Below are 10809 nucleotides of genomic sequence, written 5' to 3'. Positions count from 1 at the left end.
TGTGTGTGTGTGTGTGTGTGTGTGTGTGTGTGTGTGTGTGTGTGTGTGTGTCAACGATTTATCATTATCATTTTACAACACAAGATTGCACAATGAAATGTAGTCTGGGGCATTCATGATAGTTACTCAGAGCTTAGCCACGCTAGGTGTTTGATGTGTGCCAATGAGCTGTATGTGAGTGTCTCTGTAGCATGTAGATTGTAAATTGCTGTAACAGACAAACAGAACTTTGGAGATTGCCAAAATATAGAGATGACATGACATGAGGGGAAAGAGAGTTGGAGAATACATTACATTATTACATTACATTTCATTTAGCTGACGCTTTTATCCAAAGGACTTACAATCATGTTACATTCATACACTGTGGACACAGCTACGGGGAGCAATTCAGGGTTAAGTGTCTTGCTCAAGGACACATCGACCAGGGCGGGGATTGAACCGCCACTACTGATTCAGAGATGCCTTTTTCCAAATTTAAGTCTATGGGAAAAGTCTTCCAATGTCCCACTTTCCAATACTCAATAGCTCAGATAGAGTGATGTTATTAAGTTTGGCCCTAGTTGTTGTAACAAGTTGTTTTGTAAGTTACATTTTTACATTGCATTCATTTGGCAGATGCTCTTGTCCAAAGCAACTTAACGTACAGTAAACTCAACAGGAACAAGAGAGATGCAACCCAGCCACATACTAAACAAAAATATGTTCAAATAGCTACAGTATAAGTGCATAGGGCCTTTTAAAAATGTTGTAAAGTCTTATTTTATTGATTAGGGAGAGAACAGTTTGAATGAAAAGTAGTGTTCTAATTTGACCACAAGATGGAGTGATAGCTCCTTAAATGGTTAGGAACCATGTGGACCGCCTAAATCGATACAGAACCCATAATCAGGTCTTTGTTTCACTCCTGAACGTACAGTGTTATAGACTCTAAGGTTTAGTGAAGGAGTGTTTATGTTATGATCATGGAAGAGTGAGGAGGAATTTAAATCATTGGTGGTGCTACTCTACTGTGTGAACATGCTTTGGTCTTTGTTGCTCAACCTTGTTCACAATATGTTTCTGTTCCTTTAAGGGACTTCTCCAACTTCACCATAGTGACGTTGCGCACAGTATATTCCATATTCACAGAAAGTCCAGTGGTGGAGTGTGGAATCTCCTACTGCGATAGCAGTCTCCTCCAGGTGCTGAGCAAAAAGCAGGTTAGATCATTTCATCTTTACTTAAACTCAAACTATAAAACACAAAAAGAACGTTGGCATTAATTGTAATGTTTAGACATGCGCTTCTCAAATTTCATTTCATTTTGAGCATGTGAGAAAGTTTGTTATTGCTGTATTTTTCTCTCTGGAAGTGATGTAATTAGTAGTTGCAGCTCTCTCATTGTTTTTTTTTAACTACGCAGGTTTTATTCTGATTACGGTTACACCTGTAATACACATTGTAAAAGTAGTCATGCTTTGGGAATTTGTATTAGTTCAATGACAATGTATGTAGTGTTTCTAAAGCGGATCTTATACTTCCTAAATCATTTAAAAACGTTGTGTTGGGAGTCTCACTGGCTGTTGGTGTTGAAAGCGCTTTTACACTTGCTCCTATGTACAGACCATGCAGGAAGTGCATGTGCAGTGAACATCATCTCTTTCTCATAAGGCTAAATGTAGTGACAGGGTTGAGCAATCAACCGTGGGCTTTTACCCACATATTTTTTTAATAAACCTCTTTTTATGCTGTCCAGCCAACAGGAACAGTGAGTTGATGCACATGTTGCTTCTATTTCTTCACATGCTTTTTCGAAATAGTAAGGGAGGCTTTTAATAGTGTTGAAAACCTTAAGAAGGGTGTATAAGTGCCAATGTGTCAAGATAAAAGGCATTTTGAATATATGCAGCAAACATCATTTTGATAATGTTAAAGTGTGAGATGTTCTCCCTCCTTATTGCTCTGTAAACTTATAAAAACACTATAAGAAGGAATGTGGCTTGACCTGATGAGATTAATTTGGATTCACATCTATCTCTCATTGATGAATATTGTAATTCCTCTCCACAGAATTCTTGTTATCATGAACACTGACAAAGATCCTGAATTTACCACCCCAGAGGGAAACGGGATGGGTGAGTATCTGATTCCTTGTCTTTAGTGTGAAGGTGTACGTGATCAGGCTGCACACATTTCTCCCCGGCTGCCACCATCCTGCTTACCGCACTCTCTCACAGCACATGACTGAAAAGTAAAGAAAGCTGAAGCTGCATGTGTGCAGGCTGCATTCAATAGCAGAACATAAGTTGTCTTTGTTCCTGTGCATTTATTGTTTGTGAAGTCATTTTAATATTCCATTATTCTAACGGATAACTGTAGTTTACTGGCTTGAAGTTCTCCAGATGAAACAAAAAGTAACAAAGTATCTGCACATGCACAACGTGTCACTTTTTCAGACGTTTGCAGTGATGTTGCAGATCTGAAGCCACAGGAGGAGGAAGAAGAGAGGGAAGATAATTCATTCAGTGAGAATGGAATGCAGTGTGCTGAAGGTGTGACAGCTTCACGTATGTAAACCCCCCCCCCCCCCCCCTCCCAACACACACACACACACATACACGCACACATCTTTCCATTACGTTTTTCATTTTATCCATCAAGCTCACACCGTCCAGCATCTTACAATGACTTTTTTGTCCACTGAATTGTTTTTGGTACAAACTGCTACATACATGTAAATGAATACAATGAAACGCTGCTGTTTGGAGACATTTGTGGAGTAAAAGTCGTAAAGTAGCTAAAATAATGTTCTAGTTTTTTTCATTTCTATGTTTATCTTAAGGCTTGTGACGGTTTCGTATCCCAAAGTGTGCTAGAATTTTTTTTTAAACCAATAGGAACAAGGAGTAGTTTCATCCTTTCACTTCAGTTAAAATCATAATAATATAAAAAAAGATGCAAGGTGGGTGCAATTATATATGATCAACTAGAGACAGATTACATATGATGGACAAGTGCTTGAAGTATGAGCCATTTGTATGTCCTCCAATGGATTAGACAGGAAAGGCAACATGAAGGTTATCCTGGGGTAGAGTTGCACTGAAGCTCATCATTAGGTTTTATGCAATGCAAATTTATAAGAGAATCATTCTCAGAATTGAAATTGAATCTACTTTCAACACTGTTAGGGTACATCCAGAGCACACACATGAGGAACATGAGGGCCTGATCAACCCCAGTCTGGTTTTGATGCCTTCGGCTCTCCTTTGTCACAAAAAGAACAAGGTGTTACAGACAGCGCTCCTATTTTTCTCTGACTGCCACCCAGCTGCCCCAATGGGTGCACTCTCTGATGAGCAGCCTGCGGTTCACTCTCTGAGACCCTGGACTCTATATGGGGCCTCTCGGAGCTCTGCATGTGCTCCGAGAGGCCCCATATGTTCCATAGCACCTCTGAGCGCTTTCCACAATACAAGGCGTCGCTCTTCAGCTCATCACCAGTCGCCGCCAAGACCACAGTGTGGTTTCTGGATGGAACTGAGTACATTGACACTAAGCAAGAGTTTAGGTGAGGGGTCCTGCAAACCACAGCTGTGGTGTTGAGAAATTTAAACAGTTGGGCCGATGCTGTAAGGTGTGGAAGTTTGACCTACAGACGGTAAGGGCTTGAGACTAAGATGAAATGGTGAAGAAAACAACAGGAAAAACTTGAATATGTTAGAAATGGACTAGAATTACAGCAGTGTGCAGCTGGATTTTATGCAGATTAATGTGTTTCAGCTTCAGTGATACAGGCAATAAAGGATTAATCTAAAATCTCTTTTTGACAGCCAATGAGACATTGCTGTTGTCTGTGTGAGGCGCCTTCTCTTTCTCTTTCTCCTGCCCTGGTTCTAGTTTCTGTGTATTCAGAGGAAATGCCTTCCCCCTTATCTTGTGTACACATCTTCTGAATCTCTTTGACACTTCACATAAGCCCAAATTAAGATACCCACACATTGGAGATGTGCTAGTACTAATTTGAAACTGTCAGCTATAAATACAAAAGTAGAAGTAAAGCTGTGACAGCGTTTTACATTCTGGTTGGAGTGGAGTCTCATCAAGCTTATTTAGTGCCTTATTTGGAAATGAGAACAAACATCAACTGTTGTATATGGACTATACATCATCCCTTCATGTGTCTTATCTCTTGTTTATCACATTTCAGTCACTGTTTGCATTGAATGTCACTCCAAATATATTCTCCCTTGCTTACTCTTTGCTCAGATGTGATAAAGACAGAGGCAGAGGAGATGGAAGACGACGAGCAGTACCCTGAGGCTGAAGAAGAAAGAGAGATATCGCTAAAAGAGGAAGCAGAAGGGGCCAGTGAGGATGGGACGGAGGAAGGATTCGATGAGGAGAGGACAGAGGAGGATGATGATGAGGAGAGGGACGGGGAGGGGGATGAAGAGGGAGATGCCCTGAATGAGCCACAGGACCTGTCGCTGGTGGACTACTCGCATTACGACAGCGTGGCCCTGCCAGACGCCCACGCAGGTGCAGCGGCTGGTGTAGAAGGGACCTACGTGCCTGGAGCCGTGGCCCCTCGCATCCAGACGACAGGCAAGCTCAACTGTGACATCTGTGGCCTGTCCTGCGTCAGCATCAACGTACTGCTGGTGCACAAACGCAGCCACACGGGTAAAGCACGGGAACACAGCCTAAAGCACCTGACCTCAAACACAACAGTTGTGCAATCATCTCTCTGTTGATAGCACTAGTGGATACCGCCTTGTATTGACTAGGTCAAGATGTTTGATCGCGTAACTCCTAGTCGGCATCATACTTGACGCACGTGTCCTAACCAGTGGTACAGCAACAGCAGGAGGTTGTGAAATATCCTCTTTTGTTCAAGTTTGAAGCACATGCAATAATGTGTGTGTGAACAGATAGGTCAACACATCATAGTACATCTACAGTCATTAGGTGCACATTAGGTGCACATTATTTGGCGTGAGAACATTTGTTGCTTTGTTCCCTTTTCAAAGATGGTGAATGATTGTGTTTTTTGCAATTCACTGAAATACTAGGTATAAGAAAAGTGTCGATCAACTTATGTAAATCATACAAAAAGGTTAATTTTTTAACACATCAATATCGAAGATTTTCACTCAAGACGTTTTGAACACCACATCACTGTGTTGCTCAACAGTAACCCAGTCCAACACATTGACTCACAGATCATTTACAGTGATGGAACTTGAGGAATAAAAAAAAAAGAAAGTTGTGTGATCACGGCAGGCTTGTTTTTCATGGTGTGTTTTTTCTTTCTCACCTAGGTGAAAGGCCATTCCACTGCACTCAGTGCGGGGCCTCCTTCACCCAGAAGGGAAACCTGCTGCGCCACATCAAACTGCACTCTGGGGAGAAGCCTTTCAAATGCCCCATGTGCAGCTACGCCTGCCGTCGACGTGATGCTCTAAGCGGGCACCTGCGCACCCATTCTGGTACCAGCCAGCCACATACTCACTCACATGTAGAGCTGATATGCACTGATACTGTGTGCACCTGTGCACACTATCATGTTGGTTGGTTTGTCACTCTTTCATGTTGGTTTCTCACTTTTTTTGAATCACATGAGGTCTGCTGAGCCTGCATTGCTTTTCCAGTAACAACCTGCCATGTACTCTCATCACATATGACGTCTTACTCATTTACGTCTGGAAACGTACTCATTCACTTTCAGTTCACGTGTTTTTTTACCTGCAGAATCGCATAATGTGCTCATCATCAGTTTTTGTATGAAACCGCGTAGTTAAGGAAATAATACCCGCTGTAACATTTGGAGGGTGTTGATGTTTCATGTGTTGGTGATTAACTGAAACTCCTGCTCACAGTGGACAAACCCTTCAAGTGCAACCACTGCAGTCGCAGCTATAAGCAGCGCAGCTCCCTCGAAGAGCACAGAGAGAGGTGCCATGTGTACATTCAGAGCAAAGGCGCTGCTGAGCGAGGTGAGCACACAGTACGAACTCAGCCACTTTCTGACACTCGCAGCCTCTGCAACATCTTTGAAACTCCAACGTGTCTTCACAGGACACACACAGGCACACATAACTGCTTGTGTGATCTGACAACTGCACAGTCTACATAAGCTCATTTGCACATATGGAGTGCACAATTACAGCTGTTATTGCTAGCAGATCCTGTTTTTGTCTCGTTAAATTAATGTGCTTATGACTGTTACCCCATAATTACAGCTAAATAGGTTATGGCTGCTGTGGTTTGGAGGCACAGCGTATGAAGACCGCTTCTAATGTCTGGAGCGGCAAAGGGGAAGCCAAATATGTAGGGCAAATGTTTCAACTCAGCCGCTCAACACACGTGCATGCACGCACACACACACACACACACACACACACACACACACACAAACCCTCTCAATTGTATTTATTTAAACAGATAATATCCATCGAGATAAAATCTATCTGGCCAAGAAGGCAGCAAAGTTAAACATTGATTTCATGCATACAATAAAACAAAACAATACATTACAGAGTTACAAATTAAATCCACTCATCAACAGAAGAGGTTAACTTGACACTATGTATATAACCTCCCCCCAAAAATGCCTCTGCTTACAGGACAGTTGCACGGTTGCAACACACAGGCCTGCTTCTGTGGTCCCCAAATGTCGTAAGCTTATGCCTGATAGTGCCGTAGTGGTGAGGAAGTACATCCTCATCCTGTGGTCTCTCCTCTCCTGCGCTGGTGAAGTAAAAACCCACCAGGAAGTGAAGTAAAAGAAGCTTCTGATCTCAAATTAATATCTTGTTCCTCCCAGTGTGACTCAGCTTTGAGCAGCTGGTGTGTCTTGCAGTGTTTTTTTACTTCACTTTACAACCTCAAAGGCTTTGACAGCTGGACAGTTGCAGCTCAGTGCACTGCCTTTACTTTTTAAACCGCTTGATCAACAAGAGGTCCTCATTTCTCTGTTGCACTTACTCTCTTTCTGTCAAGCAGAGGACAGCCAGACGTCCAGGACTCAAATGGGCACTGAGCGTGCTCTGCTGCTCGACAGGCTCGCCAGCAACGTAGCCAAACGGAAGAGCTCAATGCCACAGAAGTTCACCGGTAAGAGCAGCTGAACGCACACATACCAAGGGGCTGAGGAAAGGCAATGACCCCAAGCAGATGAAAGAGACTGGTGTTGTTGTTAAATGATTTAAGGTTAAAACAAAAGATTATGAATGCCTACATTTTAAGTTTGATTAATATGTTCATCTACCTAATTGCTAATTAATATTTGTCTATGTTAATGCACATTTATTTACTGACTTCTGTATTTTGAAACTTTTTCATCTTGTGCAGCTATCAGATGATGTTGTCTTTTTTTACATTTTTAGATAATTTGTGCTTTTTGCTTTGCATTTATGCTTTTACAGAATTTGTGTTTTGTAGATGATTTCAAGTTGTCTGTATAAGCTACTTGTTTGTCTGTCTGTTTGTCTTTGCTGGCCTCCATCTCTTGCCAAACAGGAATTGAGGGCAGAATACCTGCCTCATACCTGCACAGACCACAGAGTGGCCTCCACTGTCCTAAATTCTCTGCGAGAAATGAGCCGTAGGTGGGTATTGGTAACCATGCATGGTTATATAAATGACTACGTGTAAAACAAAAAGAGAGAGAGAAAACATGCACTTGAAACTTATCCACTCACTTTATAGGTTTTGATTCAAACTTCGATACGTTTTCTGACGTATGAATAATCTAATGATATGAGTTTAAGTTGACCTTGGGGTCCTACACACAAAAATGTTCAATAGTTTGCTCTCACCTCTCTGGTTAAGCTTGAACATTGAGTTGTAGTTTCGTAAATCATACCTCAAGCTGCTCACAAAATGAAAAAAGAAACTCCTACATGTTTCTATCAGGTTGACAAATGAAGTGAGATCTTTCAATATGACAACCACAGGGGGAAAAGAGAAGTAATGTCTGCAACCACAGAGAGAGAGAGAGAGAACAGGCGGGAGGCAGGAGGCGAGAAACGTGAGCAGGTGCCTCTCTGTCTATTCTTTGTGGTGCAGCTGCACGAGAGGCCTTCGTCTGCGTTGTCTGCTTCCTCTCAGCCCTCTGTCCTCTTATGCCTCCAAGCTCAACTGCTGGCTCAGGGTCCTTTCATGCTTTAAAACTTTTTTCTGTCCTGGGATTCGGGCATGTTCCAGGTTTCCTTTGTGTTGCCCCGTGGGTGCACATTGTTCTAATTGTCTCTTGTCAACACCAAAGTGACGACCCCTTAGAGTCCTGTAAGGATCTCTCCTAGATATGTTTCCATCTGTAAGCAATAACTGTTTTAACTGCTGCTTGTGGTATTTCTCTCTGAGTACGCTGTTGGATGAAGTCTGTAAAATGTCTTCAGTGCTCTTTTTTTTCTTCTCATGCTGTCGGTCTAGGTGACAACGGTGTCTGTCTGGACCTGAGCTTTAACAGGGAGCTGGTCTACCGAACTGACGTCAAGGACCCTCCGCAAAGCTCCCCAGGGCCTGACACCCACCAACAACCCATAGGGTCAAGCAGTAACCCAGCTCCCTCCCGCAGGCCCTACCCCATCCAGTTGAGCCGCAGTGACATCAGCACCATGGGCCTCACTAACGGCCACAAGATGGGCATGCCGGTTCTGGGCCTCCCTCACGCCACCCAGCCACCCCTCGGCGTGGACTCGTTCCACACTGACGGCTCCCAGATGTCCCAGCCTGTAATGTACAGTTTAGGGCACCTGCTGGGGGGGCTGAATCATCAGAACGGCATCCCTCACCCACACGCCCAGCCCATCCCTTTGTCGCTGCTGGAGGCTTTACGGGTGGTGCGAGTAGACGGGGAGGGCGGAGCGCTGCCCGGGGCGGTGTACCCCTGCGGCCACTGCAGGGTGATCTTCCTGGACTATGTCATGTTCACTATTCACATGGGGTGCCACGGCTTCCGTGACCCACTCGAGTGCAACGTGTGCGGCCACCGCAGTCGGGACCGTTACGAGTTCTCTTCCCACATAGCCCGCGGTGAGCACCGCCCAGAACTGAAGTAGCTTTCATTCATGCAGACTTTCATGCTTTCACGCACACAACCACACGCAGACGCACACACACACACACACACACACACACACACACACAAATGCACACGCACGCACACATGTATATGCAGATAACAATTCATAAGAACATACACACATTTACTCATATAAGTAGCTGGTTGTATCAGAAATGAAAGCATGAAGTAGCCTTTTATGCATGTGTGCTCGTGTGTGACAGAGAGAGCTATTGAGAGAGACGTTATAGGAGTGTGGCGAGTGTCAGAGTGTTCTTAGTCATACTGTACTCATCTGAAAATATGGCCTGTAAAGTGTCTATGCGGGAGTAATTCTACTTCCTTTTCATACGTTACATTAGTTCTTAATTGTCACTGCTGTAACTACTGTTTTTTTGATATAGTCAGCCATATATACATTAAAATGTTGCTGTAGTTTTTTTACTGTTATGTGTAAAAATAAAAGATAACCACTCCTTTTCCTTTATCACACATAGACCTGCACCTTGTTGAGAGAAGTTTATCTTCTCTTAAAAGCACTTTCCAATTGAAGACTGCAGAAGAAACAAAAATCCTATTATCTAGAAGGTCACATGTCTCCTTTTAGGCTGTGGTTTGAGAGAAGTGCAGTTCACAGCTTCAAAAGACCTCACTTTGCTCTGCACCACGTACGTGTTGGTTTCTCACAATATTATACACTCAAGCAAATAAAGGGCTCACTGAGACATTATTGGAGCACGAAATAGAGGAGTATACATTTCGGACTTTAAAAGCACAAATAGGTAGAACACAGGTAATGGGGATATCATTTTAAAGTTGTGGAAGATTTAAATTAAATGTCAGGTGCTGTTGAACACCTAAAGATTTCTCTGAAGCTGTTATATATATATATAATTGGTATGATCAGATAAGTATCAAATGAGGGTTAAAAATCAAATGTTGTGTTGTGGGATTGTTAATAGACATCACCGTGTTTTCCTTGCTGAGGAAATGAATGTCAGTGGATCACAAGTCTCTTCACACCAGCCCCCATCTGCTGGCAGCAGTGTGGTACTGCACGGCAGTGACTTACTCTTGATGTATTCTCCTTACACTGTATCACTTCAGAGCAGTGGGTCCCAAAGTGTGCTAGTATCCACTTGGGGCTCTTTAAAATAGTGCAGGGGAGTCCCAAAAACTAAACAAAGATTAGTGTAATGCATTTATTATTTCTTTAACGGGAAGAAAACTCAATGAGAGAATGATTCTAATCAATAGTTCCACTCTTCCCACTAACTTTCACTTCACCCACAGAACAGATGGTGTTAAATGATGTCTGCCAGTAAAAGTCCACACGTGGGAATTTATGTGTGTGATGGAAAAATGAGGCTCCAAATGGAGGATTTGTGGTAATTTTTTATATGACAGACTTTAGGAACATCCGCTGACAGCTGTGATTGGGAGAGGTTCAGGTGAACACACAAAATGGGTTTTGAGTATATCAACTAAGTCAGTGCATCAGGCTTTGTGTGCATGTGAACGTGGATGCACTACGCCCACATGTCAAGCGCAGGGACTCAGTCACGCCTTGCTGCCTTCCGAGCAGTACAGGGTGTTAGCTTCATCCAGCTGCCACCCCGCTATCTGTCCTCTCCATCAGTGCCAGTTCCCTTTTCTCTCTTTATGTTTGATGAAAAGTGACACTTGTGAGGCAAACTGTCATCACAGCTTCATGTCATACGTTAGATTAAAAAGCCCAGTCATCCATAAAAATAATAATA

The 10809-nt window shown here is 43.1% G+C and overlaps 1 protein-coding gene across 5 annotated transcripts; it reads left to right on the top strand.

Annotated features, from left to right (window-relative positions):
• The first annotated feature begins 912 nt into the window (after positions 1-912).
• On the top strand, positions 913-9541 carry LOC117736265 (zinc finger protein Aiolos-like). 5 transcript variants are annotated; one of them, XM_034541506.1, is made up of 8 exons: positions 913-1202; positions 2053-2117; positions 2439-2549; positions 4249-4665; positions 5304-5471; positions 5862-5978; positions 6985-7098; positions 8419-9541. In XM_034541506.1, the coding sequence occupies exons 2-8, from the start codon at positions 2066-2068 to the stop codon at positions 9045-9047; spliced, it is 1608 nt and encodes a 535-aa protein (XP_034397397.1). In that variant the 5' UTR covers positions 913-1202; positions 2053-2065; the 3' UTR covers positions 9048-9541. The 5 variants fall into 5 exon arrangements, with proteins under 5 accessions (XP_034397397.1, XP_034397389.1, XP_034397405.1 ...); XM_034541498.1 differs by lacking the exon at positions 913-1202 and adding an exon at positions 1615-1750 and having other exon boundaries at positions 2439-2534; XM_034541514.1 differs by lacking the exon at positions 913-1202 and adding an exon at positions 1616-1750 and having other exon boundaries at positions 4249-4587.
• Positions 9542-10809: the final 1268 nt, after the last annotated feature.

The sequence above is a fragment of the Cyclopterus lumpus genome, chromosome 1 (assembly GCF_009769545.1).
Source record: "Cyclopterus lumpus isolate fCycLum1 chromosome 1, fCycLum1.pri, whole genome shotgun sequence".
NCBI lineage: Eukaryota > Metazoa > Chordata > Actinopteri > Perciformes > Cyclopteridae > Cyclopterus > Cyclopterus lumpus.
This window is presented reverse-complemented; position numbering and strand designations above follow the sequence as displayed.